Genomic DNA, 19202 nt, shown 5'->3' with positions numbered 1-19202 from the left:
CGCCGATACCTGAATAGAAGATTATTATTAAAGGGAAGTTTATTACTAAAAAGTGTATATGTGGGCATATCTGTTCTGCAGTGGTTACTGGGCTGCTTTCAAACTGATCTGCAGGTGCAGTGCAGTGTACCTGAGGGTTACCTGCACTGAGCCATAGACTTCTGTTATTAGCTGCGAGTTTTGTGCACTTTCAGAAAGTGTGCCACACCTGCAGTATATGTGCAGCTAACCCAGGAAAGCCACAGGTCCACTGTGCTGCACCCGTAGTGCAGGTAAACTGCAGCACATCAGTGTGAAAGCAGCCTTGGGCCCCTTTAACATGATCAGTTCAACCCACACAGACACTCCATTCACCTATATGGAGCGGCAGATGTAAACAGACTTGTGGCCATTTGCACCCACCTACCTCCAACTGCCCCCTTCCATCTTTGGATCGGATGGTAAAGCCCACAGAGTAGAGTGGGCCGTGTCCATGTCTGCTCTGCATATACAGAGTGGACACGGATCTGTCATCCGTCCGCTTCACTTATTGTGGCCCGCGACCAGTTACCAAGTTGCTTGAGTGGCACTTGCTCTTCATAAGGTTGGGCCCCCCTGTGTTAAGGCATGCCAGCAAAAGTATCCCTGTTCCAAATGGACAGGGTTGGGTATATTAAGAGGTGCAGGAAAGGAGGGAGAGTGTAGGATGGTTTGAAATTGGGCAGCAACTGCAGGAGAGAAGTGCCGTTGGTATGATGGAGGGCAGTATGTGCAGAAGAGGCGTGCAAAAGGCATGATGGAGGGCAGCATGTGTATGAATTGAGTGACTGAGGGCAGTTTGTACAGTGGCTATTAGAGGAAGCAGTATGTATGGCATTGGGCAGTGTGTGCAGAATAGGAGTGTGGTGGGTACGATGGTGGCTAATACTCAGGGGCGGACTGACAACTCATGGGGCCCCCGGGCAATAGATGATTATGGGGCCCCCGGGCTTACAGATGGCCACCAAGCCAGGAGGCATTACAGAGGCGGGGCAGCTAAAATCTCAGGATTTTCACATCAAAAGCATGTCGGTTTTGGACATATCGGGGACAGATGTAAAAAAAACACAGATTTTTACATACTGTCCCTGGTTTTAATGAGCCTGGCAACCCTGATGGGGCCCCCTAGTGGCATGGGGCCCTCGGGCAGTGCCCGAGAGCCTCAATGGTCAGTCCGCCCCTGCTAATACTTGAAAAGGAGTAAAGGATGGTATGCCATTGGGTAGCGAGTACAGGAGAGGAATGTGAATGGTTTGCTAGAGGGAATTGGGGAGAAGAATATGACAGCAGGCAGTATGTGTAGGACAGTAGTGTGGAGGGTATGGCAGTGAACAGTGTGTGTAGGATAGGAATGTATGGAAGTAATAGAGTGGGCAGTTTGTGTGAAGGGTATGACTTTAGGCAGTATATATGTAGAAGAGTAGCACAAAGGGGTTGATTTACTAAAGACAAATATACTGTGCACTAGGAAGTGCAGTTGCACTAGATCTGAGGGGAAACTCTGCTGATTTCTATCATCCAATCATGTGCAAGCAAAAATGCTGTGTTTTTTTTCCCCCTTGCATGTCCCCCTCAGATCTACAGCGGCTGCAGTTCAAAGTGCACTTGCAATGTACTTGTAGTGCACAGTGGATTTGCCTTTAGTAACAACCCCAAAGTGTATGACAGCAGGCAGTATGTGTAGTAAAAATTGTTGAGGGTATAAAGACAGGTAGTATATGCAGTAGAGCAATGTGGTTACAGTGAAATAGTAGTGGGGAGCACTTCATGACAGGCAGTATGTGGTGGCTGGGGTAGTGAAGAGGCAGATGAGCGATATTTGCCATCATTGGACATTATGGTGACTGGGGATGAGGGAGTGTTGTGGGACAAAGTGTCTGTGGCAAGGTGCAGGCTGTAGAAGGATCTGCTGTTAGGTGGGGTTTTTGTTTTGATGGTGAGGTTTAATAGGCAGGGAGTTAGGAGCGGCCGGTTAGCCATGGTTGAGGTGGTGCTGTGAAGAATGAGAAAAGGGTGGGGGGTTCATGAGGTAGTAGGGGAGGATGTCTGTCAGCAGCTGTGAGGTGATGTGTTCAGGGGAAGATGCAAATGCAGGTGGTGTACTTGTGTGTATAGAAGATGATGAGTTAAGCTGTGGCCAGGAGGGAGGGAATGCTGTGAGTGAAAGTGTGATGATTGAGAAGGGATGTGCTGTGCACGGTGAGATGGGCAGAAAGGAATGTGTATGCTCAGAGTGAGGTGTTGGGATTGGGATTTGATGCAAGCATGAAGGGGGGAAGCTAGAATGGCAAGCATGGTGTTCCATGGCTCCAGTGTCCTTCAGCTTTGATCTGTCCTGCTCACACAGTGCAGGGGCTGGATCCCCTGGAGCTGGGTAGAGGAAGGAGCACAGAGGTGCGGGGGAAGGCGAAATATCATAGGAACATGTGACTCCTGGCTCCCTTTCATATTTGTCCTTGCCACTATACATAGAAAACTCTGCTTTCTCAAATGCCCACCCCAGCATTGATGATCTCAGGCTCCCTGCTGCAGAGGTCCTAAGTCGGGATTGTTCTGTATGATCATCAGGGTGAATGTCCTGGGAGCGGTTGTCAGGGTCGGCGTGCTTGTTGGAGCAGTTCCTTGCCAGGGGTAGAGACTGGGGCTGTTCTAAAGGAGCTTGTTACTGCTCAGGTTATCAGTACTGCCACTGTGCAATTGTGGCAAATTGCTGTTACTCATCCACATGGCCAATGTGTAGTGGCAGGTAATAAGTGACCAGGGACCACAGTGTATATTCTTCCTTCCTTTGAAGGTCAGGGGTGCTAGTGATGTGAGCTAAGGGCATTGGGAGTCCGTGTGTAGGTGCAATGGGAGCGTTGGTTTGGGGCTGAATGAGGCAAATGGGGAAAAATATGTTTCTGGCTACATTCTAAAAGGTTGCGTAAGGACAGGATTACGCAATAGAGGTGGAAATGGTGGGGAGAGAGATAATCACAGGGTCAGACAGACAAGAAAGTGGGCCCGATTTAGGATGGATTTGTAGCCATTTGGTTTTAATTTTTGGGTTTGAATGGAGCAGGGAATAGGTAAACCACAACAGTTTGTTTTTTCGAAGGGCACAACCAGGGAGATTTCCCTTCACTTGCTGCTTTGCGTTCCCGCACTAGTGGCCGAAAAAGGATGGTAAAGCGCCACTAAACATAGCGGTGCTTTACCGCCAATGCCCCAGTGTGAAAGTAGCCAAACAGTGAGTCAGAGGAAATCTCTCCAAAGAAAGGGGAGTTCTTGTTGCAACGTTTCCCTTTACCTCCTGTTTTAGGGTCAACCATAAAATATTTGATTTCAATGGAACTGGTCACCAGGACAAACCAAGAAGGTGAAGCTCCCCAGACAACAACAAGCTTGTCCAAGGTTCTATCCAATCCCCAATCTATACAAAACAAACAGACAAAAAAAAAAACACACAAACACACACACACACACACACACACACCAGCATTTGGCATATATATATATAAAAAAAATCCAAGATATGTGAAGCATAAAGGAGAGCCAGTAAAATAAGTAAAGATGGCTGCCTCATGTACAAATTAATTTACATTCCTTTAAAAAAAAAAAAGCGCCATACATTTCCTACAAGTCAAGCATCTCTTAAACAAATATTACCATACATCCATACAACAAACTCCTAAAATATACCTTGAAGAAATCATTCTTTTTCAAAGAATTCAGGAATCCGGTCCACAGTGGGCTTTTACAGGGCTGTTTTGTGACCTCCATAGGTGATGCAGTACATTTTGAACACAGAATCTCAAAGCCATGTGCCTAATCATAAAAAAAGAGGTAGAACATCATATCGCACAGTTCTTTGCATAAGTATTCACCTCTTGGAATTTCACATTTTGTAGTGTTATGAAGCATTATGCCGCGTACACGGTCGGAATTTCCGACAACAAATGTACGATGTGAGCTTGTTGTCAGAAAATCTGACCGTGTGTAGGCTCCATCGGACATTTGCTGTCGTAATTTGACAACAAATGTTTTAGAGCTGGTTCTCAATTTTTCCAACAACAAAAGTTCTTGTTGGAAATTCAGATTGTCTGTAGCCAATTCTGACGCACAAAAATCCTACGCGTGCTCGGAATCAATTCAACGCATGCTCGGAATCATTGAACTTGTCTTCTCTGCTCGTCGTAGTGTTGTACGTGACCGCATTCTTGACGTTCGGAATTTCCGACAACATTTGTGTGACCGCGTATATGCAAGACAAGTTTGAGCGAACAATCCGTCGAAAAAAAACAAAAGACGGTTTTGATGTTGGAATGTCCGATCGTGTGTGTGCGGCATTACAACCTAGAAATCAAATTTAAGATTTACGTGGCAATTTACCAATTGATTTACCCAACATACTTCATGTTAGGATGGTACCAAATAATTCTTCCTACGACACAAAAGGCGAGTAAAACAGCAGCCCTACCAAAACTTGTCAGCCCCTCGTTTGGCTGCCGCCACAACCGTAATCCTTTTTGGAAAATATATCAGGATTCAGTTTGCCATAGATCTGGGCCTTGCTAATGAAATAATTCCCACAACATGATGCTACCAATAATTAAGGTCAAAATGAAAATAGTGTTACCAGAGTTGTGAGAAGTGTAGTTGTTCTCATGCAGGTTTTACACTCGCTTCAAAACGTGGCATCGGACAAGCTTTTTTTTTTTTTTTTTTAAAGCACTCTGAACGCCAATCAAAGCCCCTGTCACTAAATAACTTACTTTACAGTCCTGTTCATGGGTTGCGTTTGCTTTTCTTCAAAAATTATACCCCATGTCACTTTCTTGGTGCTTCAAAGTGTCTTCAAAGACTCCATAATAGCCTATGACAAAGTTTGCTTTCAAAAGTATGAATGTTAAATATGGACAGCGGCTGCCACCATCCTTATAGCCATAACCAGTTAAAAACTACAATTCCTCTTTTTGTAGGACTTGAAGGGCAACCAAAATTTACCATCAAATGATCTTATATAAAACCATTTGGTGGTATATTTCAGTTGCTGTTACAAAGTCCTACAAAAAGAAGAGGAATCGTTTTAACTGGTTATGACAAAGCTTGCTTACAGCACCTGCAGCTTTTGATAGGCTTTTAGTTAGCTTTAGTTTTGTTAAGCACTGCACAAACTGTTCGCGCTATATAAAACCTGTATAATAATAATAATAAGTCTCACAGCAGTGGTCCGGTGTGTCCCCGGTTACCGTTTCAGGTCCAACTTCAGCCCGAATTTTTGGCTGAATTCGGACCTGAAACAGACCAAAAGCCGCACAGGGCTCCTGTGCAAATTCGCACCCGAGATATGTGAACTGGCTTCATAGATAGCTATTGCAAATTGGATGCAGAAACCCACATCCAATTCGCAATAGTGTGAACCCAGCCTCAAAGATCGTTCACACCATATCTATCGAGCAACATTGATCTGCATAGATAAACACAGGCTCAATGTTAGGGCATATAGAAACAAAATTGTTTTTTCATGCCCTGCTTACACCATAAGATTTGCAAGTGCCGGTTCACACAGGGGCAACCCAACTTACAGTGGGACTTTGCAAGGCGACTTCAGCGTGACTTAAAGTTGCCTCTAGGACAGGCGACTTTGGCTGTGGCCAATCACAGAATAATCAGCTCTGTGGGAGGGAGGGGTTTACCCGAGTAAACTATTTTCTTTTCCTGTAAAGTTGCTTCAGTTAAGACAGTGATCTGACTTTGGAGGCAACTTCCATTGAAATCAATGGGTACAAGTTGCCTAGAAGTCGCCTTGAAGTAGTACAGGAACCTTTTCTGAAGTCGGAGCGACTTCAGTAGTGTACATTAAGACGGCTCTTATTCACTTCAATGGAATTTCTCATGTCGGGCGACACAAGTCGGATCCCAAGTCGCTGTAGTGTGAACCAGCACTTAAAAACAAAAAAACAAACACACACACACACACACACACACACACACACACACACACACACACACACGGAGCAGATCTGCATTTTAACCCCATGCACCTGACCATATATCACCACAGTGCAGTGTTGCACAATGCAGTGCCATGTGTAAAGTAAATAGTGCAATGCTTCGTGCCACCCTTACAAAACACACACACACCGGTGTGAACGAGCCCTTATAGTTGATGCTGAAAAAACAAGATAGTAACCACTAGAAGTAGCAAGTCTTAGTAAAACATGAAATTAATCATGGGAAAACTGATAAATAATTACCAGCTTCATTCCAAGTTCATATGCTTTATACTTAGGATGTGAAAGGGCAGGAAGAGTATATCCACTGCGTTTGTCAGGCTGGAATCTCTGCTGGACAAGCTGAGCATACAAACACTTTGTAAATGTCACCTAGGTATGGGAAAGTTAGGAAAATAACAGCATTAAAATAAAAAGGGACATATGTTGGTATTTACTGTACATCCATGTTTCATAAGAAGCTGAACAATAATGATGGAAAAGCAGACTCAGGTTAGATATATTTGGCAATTTTGATTGCATGCACATTAGGTAATGTGTAAGTCCAACAGATACAGACATTTATTACCAGTCACAGTAATCTCTCTGACAGTACCTTCATAAACGTTTCTAAATGGAAGGATGGAGCTATCGTTTTTTGGGCATCATCCAGAGTCAGCATGTACTTCCTGTATGACGATGCTGACCCAGAGATGACAGTTGTCATGTAAATCCTGGTGTCTGGGATCTATGCTCTGAGCCGTGTGTACACATCTCCCATACAGCTGAGCATCCTGCTTCTGTCTTACCTTGCGATTTACCAGAAATGTGTAATCTTAAATCAGTGAGTGATAACAAGTGGAAGGGGGTCTGGGGAAATACACATGCAATACAAATACAGCTCCATGTCAATGATCAAACCAGCATGAACACAGACAGTTCTATAGTTCTTTTATAGACAATGGCCAGCATTCTTAACCTTGTCTGTAAATGCCGAAAACCAAACTGTAACAGATCAATCCTCATTTAGTACATTCATTGATAACATGGTTTTATAGGAAATACTCTCTCTGCATTAGACTGACTCCATACTTCCAAAATGCTCCACCACATCCTAGACAAAATCATTTTTAAATTATAGAGTACAGTGTGTGCGAATATATATATATATTTATTACACACACACAGTCATGGCCGAAATTGTTGGTACCCCATACATTTTTCCAGAAAATCAAGTATTTCTCACAGAAAAGTATTGCAGTAACGCATGTTTTGCTATACACAGGTTTATTCCCTTTGTGTGTATTGCAACAAAAAAAAAAAAAAAAGCAAAATTGGACAGAATGTCACACAAAACTCCAAAAATGGGCTGGCCAAAATTCTTGGCACCCTTTCAAAATTGTGGATAAATAAGATTGTTTCAAGCATGTGATGCTCCTTTAACACTTTCCCTACCGAGTCATTGTAAAAGGGGGAGCGCGCGATTGGGACCCGGTGCGCGTGCCCGGCAGCCGCGATGTCCGCCGGGCACCTGCGATTGCCCGCAATCACGGCAGGACCATAGATCTGTGTATGTGGAGAGGAGACAGAGGAACACACATCGGTCTCCTCCCCTTGTGAGTCCCCTACAGTTAGAACATACTTTAGGGAACATATTAACCCCTTCCTTGCCCCCGAGTGTTAACCCCTTCCCTGCCAGTCACATTTAGACAGTAATCAGTGCAGTTTTATAGCACTAATCGCTGTATAAATGTAAATGGTCCCAAAAATGTGTCAAAAGTGTACGATATGTCCGCCGCAATGTCACGGTCACAATAAAAATCGCAGATCGCCGCCATTACTAGTAAATAAATAAAAATGCCATAATTCTATTCCCTATTTTGTAGATGCTAGAACTTTTTTGCAAACCGATCAAATACGCTTATTGCTTATTTTTTTTACCAAAAATATGTAGAAGAATACGTATCGGTCTAAACTGAGGAAAAAAGTTTTTTCTTTAAAAAAATAAATAAAAATTATGATATTTATTAAACCAAAAAGTAAAAGATATTGTATTTTTTTTCAAAATTGTCGCTCTTCTTTTGTTTATAGCGCAAAAGATAAAAAACGCAGAGGTAATCAAATACCACCAAAAGAAAGCTCTATTTGTGGGAAAAAAGGGCATCAATTTTGTTTGGGAGCCACGTCGCGCAATTGTTATTCAAAGTGCGACAGCGCTGAAAACTAAAAATAGATTTACCTAAAAAAAAATGGTGATGTGTTCAATACATATTTTACCTGCCGTATGTATATATGCAAATCTACATTAAGAATCCAAATATACATGAGGCTAGAGACATTAACAGTTAACCTGCAAATAATGTACATAATCCATACCAATGTGAGCACACGTGTCTCAGGTAGGAAATGACGAAAGGTCCTGCAGGCTTTCAGGTCTAAAGGATCTCGGAGATAAAATGCTTGCACTGTTGCTGCCAACAGCTGTGGGCGCTCCTTTAATACTGCTGCAATCCCAGCTGGCACAAAGCAATGAGCTTGATGGAGTGATTCCTTAATTTTCTCAGGATATCTAAACAATCAATGATAATGAAAAATAAGTCAAACAAATTGACACTTTCTTGAAATTTTTGATGTGTTGAACATTTTAGGCTTTACTACTACTAATACACAAAGTACCGTAATTTTAAAGCAATTTCACATAAACAAACAGATCAATGTAACCTATCACTAATCAAAACCATTACACTTAAAGCGGAGTTCCAGCCTTTTACTGTTTATTAAAAGTCAGCAGCTACAAAAAGTGTAGCTGCTGACTTTTAATAAACAGACACTTACCGTATTTATCTGTGTATAACACGCACCCTAAATTTAAGAGGGAAGTTTCAGAAAAAAACTTTCCACAGCCCCCTGCGTATAACACGCGGGCACAGTTTACCCTCTATTTTCAGGGTAAAAAAAGTGAGTGTTATACGCCAATAAATACAGTACCTGCTCCACAGTCCAGCGGCGCGGCCGCTCGAGAGCTCCGCGCCTCTCCACTCCCACCCCATTTCCGTCCGCGCCTCCATTCATAGTGTGGGCACCCGGCCGTGACAGCTTTTTCGGCTTCACAGCCGGGCACTCACTGCACATGCGCGAGTCGCGCTGCCCTCTATGAGTGGACAGGCGATCTCCTGGGACCTGTCACGTGTCCCAGGAGATCGCCTAAAGGGAGGGGCCGCCTAAGGCGAGAGGAGTCGCCGCCTAGGCGGTCCCTGGGTGGAAGTAGGAAATGGGACAGGAAGTCCCACTCCTAGTTTTTGGGCTTTAAATCTCTGATATTACTGACTTTGTTAATATAGATCTGTCACAAAATAAAGCTTGCTTCTGTAGATTCTTCCAGCTGCTAGATACTGACAGCTAGTGATGGAAGCACACAATGATATTGGAGGTCTTTATAATCTGAATGCAGTAGGGATTTCTTCATCCTGGAAAACTCAGGATACTTAGGGTACTTCCAGGCACGGGCAGTCAAACTGTCAATTAAGGGGTCAGCATTTAAGCAGATCTTACTCCTTCTATGGTTTTCAGCCAAGGAAACTGCCATCATGGCCTACATTTGATCTTCAACTGCCATGGTGCTGCATCTGTGATCAGTTATGACACCAGCCATTTGACGATTTGGTTGAGAGCACAATCAATGTGACAGTTCCATTCCAGGCACGTGCAGCAAATGTAACCGCTTCAATCGATTTAGACTCTCTTTGAATGTGAATACATGAATCAAAAGATAGACAGAATGCCTTTATTTGCACCGTCTCCAGTTATAATCAAAGTATAATACATGTCAAATGTGAATGATCCAGGGAAGTAATTTGGCTGCCACTGACAACGCATGAAATATTTTTCTCCTACTGTAAGAATACTTTGGCAGCTGTCTTTTTCATCTTTAGGAACAGTGGTATAAGAATATAGGGAACATATAACAAAGTATTACATAAATATATACCCTTTAATTCGCCTTTCAATGGCCTTTGTGATGGACTCTGGTGCCAGGAAACCATCTGGACGTGCAGAAAAGAGTTTCAGAGCTTGCAGTAGTGTCATATTGGATGATGGGTCAGGCAGGTCTCCTTCATCCGGCCGCAGTGAGATGAGACACAACTTTCCATGGTAAAAGAACACCTGAATGGAAATGTTTAATGCAAATGTCGGGTTACTAATTGTTATTTGATTTTGTACAATATGTTTCTTGAAGGAACAGCTGCACAAAAAAGAGAGATAGATATCAATCATCACATTACTTACCCGATTGCAGCTATTTTCTGGCTTTATCCACTTGGGCAAGAAATCAGCCGCTTCGATTAAAAGAAATTCTCCATCATTATCTTCAACTCTATATAAAAGATAGTAAATGTACAAGCTCTTATTATATTCTGTGTTTTAATATAAAGCACAACGTAGCAATTTACTCAAAACAATTGTTTAAAAAACAGGCACCACAAAGTGACGAAGGACAGCTAAAATTACTTTTATTCTGCAATTTGGACTCCAACTACAAATTTGGGATACAAGCCCTACCCACATGTTGGCCCCATATCCAATGAGAATGCCTTGCTGATTAACAACATAATTTTATTGGAAAACGTGTCTAGGGCTTAAAGTTTAGGCTAGGAGCTGAAAATTGGCGGGCAGGCAAGGTTTTTAATACAGAAAGGACATGCTTTGTCTCTTCTGCATTAACACTTCTTAGCTACCCGTTCGCCCGTGTACAGCAGCTCACTGCACAAATCTGGCAAGACCGAATCTGACAGAACTCCTGCACGCATCATCTCTGCCTGGCCAATGACGGCGATCAAGACCTGAAAACCAGGGCGTTCTGGGGTAAATTGCTACTATAACATGCATTAATTCTGCAGAAAAGTGAAAGTTTGAGGTTTTGATAATAAAAAAAAAACTCAGAAATTTTAAAGATGTACACTTTTGAAATGCATTAGATGACATGACAAAAAAATAAATAAAAAATCCATCAGCTTTTAAAGTGGTTGTAAACCCTTACCTCTACCCAGTAAAGTGACTAGCCTCAGGTGATACACAGAGATTAAACAAATCCTACTACAAAAATTGTACCTGGTTTATTTGCAGCCATTTGTCATTTATATTCTTGTAAACTCAGAGATGAAAAGGATTTTTCACAGAATCACAAGGCAGAGGGCGGAGGGCTGCAGTTACACACTGTACAAGAGCTCTGAGAGCTGATTGGAGGGGAGGGAAGGTGGAGGGACACCCCCACCTTCACACAGGAACAGAGCCGTCTGTGGCTGTCAAACACAAGCTGTGTGCTGGACCTCCCTCCCCTGTCACCTCTTTAGCTCTTGGTGTCAGGTAAACTTGTCAGAAGTTCTCATTCTGATAACAGAGGAACTAGACATCAGAGAGAAATGACACTTGGTACTTTGGAGAGAGGATAGTAAACACTATAGAAATATGTGGTTTGTTCAGATTACATGTCTGAATTTTAGAACCACTTTAAAAACTCAAACGTCATACTTTCATCAATGGTTATAACCGTATAACATTTTTAATAGCATTTTGTAATCTTACTTTTCTATCCTACAGTCTTTATCGATCTTCTCTAGTGTTTCAAAAGAGAACCAAGCCTGTCTGGCCAGGGTGTGTTTTTCCATATGAAGTACAGCCTTTTTTTTTTATGGAAGTTGCTTTAATGAGCTTTCCCCAAACTGGACAGAGTGAAATTAATATCCGATTGGTTGCGGGCTCATCAATAAAAGCTGGGACTTCTCTCATTGATCCAATGACCCAACACTCTCCAAGGGAGGCCATCCTTCCCTCATCAAATTATGACCAAAAAAATAAATCCTATTCTAATTTGTGTCACACCATCCATTCAGTAAGAAGCTTTACAGCATTGACAATAACAGCAACACAACAAGCTTAAAAAACAAAACAAAAAAAAACACACACACACACACACACACACACACACACTACAGTACCTGGCTGCTAGTTCTGGAAACGTATTTGTAATTTGTTTAATTAGATAAACAATGAACCACTCATCTTCAATGTTGTCACCAAAATATGTTTTTCCTCCAATATGCGCAGGTGTATTACCTAAACAAAAAAATAAAAACACTTTATTAAATCCAATTAAAAAAATGGTAGCAATAAAATTATCCAAAATACAGTGTACATTTTTTTTTATTTCTAGGTGGGCTCACGACCACAAACCAGTCTCTTAAATTTTCCAAAGACAGAAATGATAAGATCCCTGTACAGTAGTAAGTGTATATGCTTAAATAACACTGCTCTCATTAAGGAATTACTGTCTTGTGGAAAGATTACCCATGTTTGAATTAGGGTTGTCCCGATACCGATACTAGTATCGGGACCGATTCCGAGTATTTGCGGGAGTACTTGTACTCCCGCAAATACCCCCGATACCAAAATAGAATCCCCCCCCCCCCGCGCCGCATCCCCGCTTGGTTAATACGGGCGGGGAACATTACAGCTTTCATTTGAATAGCTGTAGTGTTTCCCGCCGCGCCGCGTATAGACACTCCCCCTTGCTCGTGTGAACTGTCCAATCCAGAGCAAGGGGGAGTGTCTACACAGCGCGGCGCGAAAGACTACAGCTATTCAAATGAAAGCTGTAATGTTCCCCGCCCGTATTAACCAAGCGGCAGCATGTACGGTAAGAGGGACATGGCTGCATATATGGGGGGGACATGGCTGCATATGGGGGGGGGGGACATGGCTGCATTTATGGGGGGGACATGGCTGCATTTATGGGGGGGACATGGCTGCATCTGTGGGGGGACATGGCTGCATCTGTGGGGGGACATGGCTGCATTTGGGCACACATTTAAAAAAATGTATCGGTATTCGGTATCGGCGAGTACTTGAAAAAAAATATCGGTACTTGTACTCAGTCCTAAAAAAGTGGTATCGGGACAACCCTAGTTTGAATCTATTCTACAGCATCCAGATGTTAGCATGGTATCACCACCAAGGGAAGAAGAGCAGAGAATAAAATGCACTTTATTTTTTAAGACTCTTTCAGCTGCCTGTCCATATCGAGGTACAGGCTATCAGAGAGCTGAAGGAGGTGTGGACTACAAGTGTGGTAATCACAGCACTTGTGCCCCAGAGCTGCAAGTCCTTCCACACATTGTCAGGATTGGGGAAGGAAGGGCATTTTGGGAGTGGGTTCATTTGTACCATGTTACATCCTAAGTATGGGTGCAACATGTAGCATGGCCTTAAGGTTTTTCTTTTAAGGTACTCATGTACTTAAAGCGGAGTTCCACCCTAAAAACAAACTTTTTATGAACAGCTTGCCTTTAAATGTTAAAAAAAATATATATATATATATATATATATATATATAAAATAATATCTTAAAAAAAAATATGTTTTACTCACTTCTATATGACTGTTATTAGGCAGATTTCGTAATCTGCCTAGTTTCTAGTCCAAGGTGGAAGAACTTCCTGTCCTAAGACCCCATTGTCACCTGGAAAATTATGACACTCATTTCCCAGGAGTCTCTGGGCATTACTGTGCCTACAAATCCCAGCCTGCAACTCTCTTGGAAAATCCAGGAAGAAACATGAACTGGGCTTCATAATGCCCACAGCTATGATGGAAACGGCCACAAGATCTCTGAGATGATACCAGGTAAGATTTTGCAACTGTTTATGTACCGATCATGCTTTATTAATATGTTTTAATGAATATTCATAATAATGTAATTGAGATTGCAAAAAATAAAATAAAAATGTATGCCCGGAACCCCGCTTTAACAGTGCCTGGTGTCTGGCACTGTCTTCCCACAGCTGCTTCATCTTACTAGTGAGTCTTTGGTACAGCAATCTTGGACATGGGAGCTGGCTGCGGCTGCCTGAAGAACAACAGACTTCCCACTATGCATACAGGAACTTGTGCGGCGCTCTGTGAATGGTCCTGCAGGAGTGGCTTGTTGGGGCAAGGGGCACTACACTCATCTAGGTGAGGATTGCAGAAGTAAGAGCAGGTGCCAATCCAAAAAAAATATAATAATAATCTCACCCCCTCCCCCCATAAAAATGATCTGGAACTCGGTCATAGGCTGAGGAAATGGAGCAGACTAGCAGTACTTCACATTTGGCAAGTTCTGCTTTAAGTTAGGAATCTAACTGGTCGATCTGCCTTTGAGAGACTGCTGACTATACCTCGGGGTTATTTTTTTAAATATAAAAGATTGGAATACACAGACATCATTTTATACATTGAAAAACAATGTTCCTCTTCCAGACTGGAGAACAGGAGAGATGCATTTGACCTACATAAAGCTATGGATGGCCAGTAAACATGGAGCTACGCACATACAGGTAACCAAAGAAAATACATCATGTTTTACTCTTCTATGGAGACAATTCACCAAGATGTGTTTTTTCTTTTATAAACTGTCTTTGCCATTATATATCTTAAGTTAACTTTCTCAAAATTTCCAATTTATGAAGTATTGAAAAGGTTTATTAACAATGTGTGTATGTTAAATGTAAGTGTAACTGTTATATAAAAAGTCATCTTGTTTTATGAATTGACCCTCCTGTGATTCTGTGATATCCAATGATATGGCTAAACGTGTAAAACAAACTTTCCCTGCAAACACGCAAACACACACACACACACACACACACACACACACACACACACACACAACATAAAAGGGGTTGATGTACTAAAACTGGAGAGTCCAAAATCTGGTGCAGCTGTGCATGGTAGCCAATCAGCTTCTAACTTCAGCTTGTTCAATTAGGCTTTGACAAAAAAAACTGAAAGCCGATTGGTTTCTATTTCTATGCATATCTGCACCAGATTTTTAGGGTTGTCCCGATACTAGTATCGGTACCGATACCGAGCATTTGCCCGAGTACTTGTACTCGGTGCAAATGCTCCGATGCTTCACCCGATACCTGGACAGTCAGGATGATCAGTGCGGTGGGGGAGTTACAAGCACTGATCACCGCTGACTGTCCTTGTATCCTCCTCCATTCTGCTGCTGTCCCCCTCCGTGCTGCCAACTTTTTCCATGCTGCCGCCGTGTCCCCCCTCCTTGCTGCCGCCGTCATGCCCCCCTCCGTCCTACTGCCGTGTCCCCCCATGCTGCCATCATGTCCCCCTCCGTCCTGCCGCCGTGTGTCCCCCCCCTCCGTGCTGCCGCTGTGTCCCCACTCCTTTCTGCCGCCGTCATGCCCCCCTCCGTGCTGCCACCGTGTCCCCACTCCTTTCTGCCGCCATCATGCCTCCCTCCGTGCTGCCGCCGTGTCCCCCCTCGATCTGTCAGGATGGAGAGTGGCGGTAGGAGCCGGTAAACCTGGCTCCTACCTTTTCCGAATGTACAGAGTCAGTGATCACTGACTCTGTCCATTCACATAACTGAAACATTGTAACCGCCTGTGATTACGATGTTTCAGTTTATGAATGAAAAGAAGCCGCTGGCTTCTCTCCTTTCATTTTCAGCACAGCTTAGGGTGTAGAGAAAGGGACTGGGGAATTTGTGTCCCTAGTCCCTTTCCCTGTCTCAGAGGGGAGATGTTAGAGGTCTGTTAAGACCTCTGATATCTCACCAAAGACTCCCCCCCCCCCAACAGGGCTGATAAAAAAAAAAAATGGAATTGTAAAAAATAAAAATTTAAATAAAAAAACACACTGACAATGTACATTTCCCCCCACCCCCCTTAAAAAAAAAAAAACAGCATTGTAAAAAAAGAAAAAAAAAAATAATGTAAAAAAAAAGAAAAAAAAAAGAAAAAAAAAAAAAAAAGAAATACTGACACATGCGATTTAAAAAAAAGTATCGGTAATCAGTATCGGCGAGTACTTGATAAAAAGTATCGGTACTTGTACTCGGTCCTAAAAAAGTGGTATCGGGACAACCCTACAGATTTTGCACTCTCCAGTTTTAGTAAATCAACCTCAAAGTGTCATGATAGCATAGAAGGGAACGTACCTTTCTTTGATTTTAACCCAAGGTTAAATGGTTGATTTTGCCAGATGTAGCCAGCCAGTAGAGGAGCAAGTTGGGCTAGTATCTGCTCTAAATATTGCTGTAGAATATGTTTGTGCTTCTCAGCATCAGCATCTTCATCGTGTACCAGGAAAAGATGATATTCTACAAAATCTTCCACAACCATCAATTTTCGCTGCTTATCCATTTCTAAAATAAGGAGAAAAAAAAATTAATAAAAAATGTCCACAATAAAATTCAGGTACATACACTTTGTGCATGTATAAAAGATCAAAGAGCTGCATTCATTTGTGTGTTTTTTACCTGTCCAGAGTTCATATTTATTAGGTTTTTGTCCTTTTCTTGCTGAGGCTTATTATCATAGTAAATTATAAGAACAGAGATACTAAAAGCACATTCCGTTTGCAGCCCAATTTAGGTCCCTCCCCCGTTTTATTCTTTATTTTTTTATACTTATGTTGTTCAGGAGTCTTTATCATTACAAAATAAAAAAAATTACATTAAAGCACACGGTCTGTTTATGGATTACAAGTGTTGCAACAGCCCTGGAAAGAAGGGGGTTTGGCAATACCAAATTTTGCCAGGTATTTCTTGGTGGGACAGTTAGTATTTGCACTTAGGTGGTTTTCTCAACCAGATGAGGATGTCGCAGTAACTTTAGAAGCTGCAGTGGTAGGTTTGTACGAGGCATTATCTTCTTTGCTATACTGGCCAGGGGGGCTCCCTATCCCCTTACGGGGTCCATTTGGTCAGTCATCCAAGCATGGGATTTGGCCCGAGGGACTGAACTCCGGAGCAGTGTGGTGTCTCCACTTACTCCACTCTGGTGTAATCCTTGGCTGTCTTATTTTTTCTCATATTCGGATCCAATCACTTAGACCAGATATGGGATTAAAACAGTAGGCACAGTGGTTGGAAATGGGATGTTGACATTCGAAGAGCTTAAAAGTAGATACGGCTCCCCAATTCACACTTGTTCCGTTTTCTCCAGTTTAGGCATGCTTTTTTCTGCCAAATTTGGGTCTTCCAATCTGGAGGTGCGGGTTGGGGACCGGTAGTTGCTGCTCAGAGCTAAATATCTACCAAAAGCCCTGTCTATTATTTATAAAGCATTATTTACAGATACTACCATGGTTTTGGCCTCCCGTCGTGCTGCATGGTTATTGGATTTCCCGCAGATGGACATTGATGATTGGGACAATGTATGGATTGCCTGGTTTGCTAGATTGGTGTCGGCACGTGATCACTTGATACAGTTCAAGTTGCTCCATAGGATATAATACACTACTGCTAACTAGCGAGGATTTCCCCTGCTTATCCTTTGAACTGTTGGAGGTGTGATGCCCCTGGAGCAGATTTTCTGCAAATTTTTTGGGCATTGCCTGCACATCCGGCAGTTCTGGGTGGAAGGGATAGACTGTGTTGGGTCAGTCACTACGATTGGTATATGCCCGTCTATAGAGGTCTGTCTGTTAGGCCTGGTAGATACGTTGGTACCCAAGCAGGTAAATCGCACTTTGCTCACCCTGCTCCTGTATTATGCATGCAACATTTTTTATTTTGTCCTGGAAGACGCCGATGGCCCCCACCATAATGGCCTGGAGGGCATTGATAAATAAGGCTTTGCCATTGTATGAAGCCACATATCTAAACAGAGGGGTACCTGATAATTTAAAAAAAGGTATGGGTTGGTTGTATAGAAAATGGTTCCACAGCATCTGATTAATTGCCCCCTGGCTAGGGGTCCATTTTTTTTTGTGGCGAGATGCTGGGTCTATGTGGGTCTTGATGGGCACTTTGATATCTCTTGTTATCGCAAGGGGGATATAGTGTTGTTAGTGGACTTATGCTGTATGTACCTATAACACCCTGATGTTTAAGCAGGGCTGCCATTAAATTTTGTTGCCAGGCGATAGTTGCCTTGGCCCATTGTTAGGAGATCAATTGAAGCTTGAAAAGTATCTACGAGTGCCAAGCCAGGGACCCAGCAGTGAAGTAGGGGGTTACGCTTGAAGATATTGAGTGCTAACAGTGGAAGAGCTCAGGGGATCCAATGGTTACTGAATCTGAAGTCTAGTGAGAGAGACTGGGAGCTCGTTGAGTGAAGACCCACTGTGAGTGATTGTGGGGTAAGCTGAGAATGGTTTGTGTTGCAAATAGTTGGATACAATTACAGTTTATAACTTCTACAAGACTGTTGCCATAGGAGACAGCATCCTACCTATACAGAAGTGGTGTCCAGCTGGAGGCCTTCCCCTGTATAGCTGTCTGCCTATAGAAGTCTCGGAGTCTGCCAAATTAACATTGCATCTACCTAAGGGTGTCCTGGACCTAACCCTCTCTCCCACAGTTCTGTTTAAGAGACAATAAATCTCTTTGCATTCAAAAACTCTACACAGAAGCATGTATGCCGTTAGGCCTAAAGGGGCTGGGTACTTTGCTACATACCCTTTTTATTCTTCTTTCTTCATTATTTGCTCTGGGAAAATTGCTACTTTCATTTATCTGGGAGCTACATTGTTTTAATTGATGTATTCACGTTTTTTTTTTACATTATTTTATTTGGCCCTGCTCCTGCTACTATGGGAATGACATGTCCCTTTTCCCACAGCCTCTTGGGATAATCATGTTATAAATTCCCAGGTGTCTGCATGGGCAGAGACACACAACAGCTAGTAAGCATCATTGGGAGCTGACTTTTATTAAAGTGGAAGTTCACAGAAAAAGTGAACCTCTGCTTTTCGGACCCTCCCCCCCTCCGGTGTCACATTTCGGCACCTGCCCCCCCCCCCCCCCCGCTGTCTTCTGGGAGATAGAAGACAGGAGGGAGCGTTTGGATTGCTCAGCGCAACTCGCGTATGCGCAGTAGGGAACCGGGAAGTGAAGCCGCAAGGCTTAATTTCCTGATTCCCTTAGCGAAGATGGCAGCAGCAGCATCTGAGGACTGAGGCACTGTTTGGCCTCGGGTGCCGGCATTGCGGGCGCTGGACAGGTAAGTGTCCATATTTTAAAAGTCAGCAGCTGCAGTATTTGTAGCAGCTGGCTTTTAAAAAAAAAATTGGCGGACCTCCACTTTAAAGTGGAAGTGGGATGACGTAACTCACATACACAGGAATCAGTCATCCAGGCACATGGGTTACGGAGTACCATGCCGGTGATGTATGCTGAGCTGGAAATGCCCAGCTTAGTTTACA

At 42.9% G+C, this 19202-nt stretch overlaps 1 protein-coding gene across 1 annotated transcript in view; it reads right to left on the bottom strand.

Moving 5' to 3' along the window:
• Positions 1–19202, bottom strand: part of ECD (ecdysoneless cell cycle regulator) — a 31762-nt gene that overhangs the window by 11251 nt on the left and 1309 nt on the right. The window contains exons 2-8 of the mRNA XM_040362286.1: positions 15991–16197; positions 11990–12107; positions 10281–10368; positions 9982–10157; positions 8370–8562; positions 6258–6386; positions 3700–3825 (exon numbers count right to left, since the gene is read on the bottom strand). Of these exons, the coding sequence (XP_040218220.1) occupies positions 3700–3825; positions 6258–6386; positions 8370–8562; positions 9982–10157; positions 10281–10368; positions 11990–12107; positions 15991–16195 (1035 nt within the window). The 5' untranslated portion in view covers positions 16196–16197. The remainder of the gene's footprint in view (positions 1–3699; positions 3826–6257; positions 6387–8369; positions 8563–9981; positions 10158–10280; positions 10369–11989; positions 12108–15990; positions 16198–19202) is intronic.

The sequence above is a fragment of the Rana temporaria genome, chromosome 8, assembly GCF_905171775.1.
Source record: "Rana temporaria chromosome 8, aRanTem1.1, whole genome shotgun sequence".
NCBI classification, from domain to species: Eukaryota; Metazoa; Chordata; class Amphibia; order Anura; family Ranidae; genus Rana; species Rana temporaria.
The sequence above is the reverse complement of the archived record's forward strand: the minus strand, read 5'-3'. Positions and strand labels throughout refer to the sequence as shown.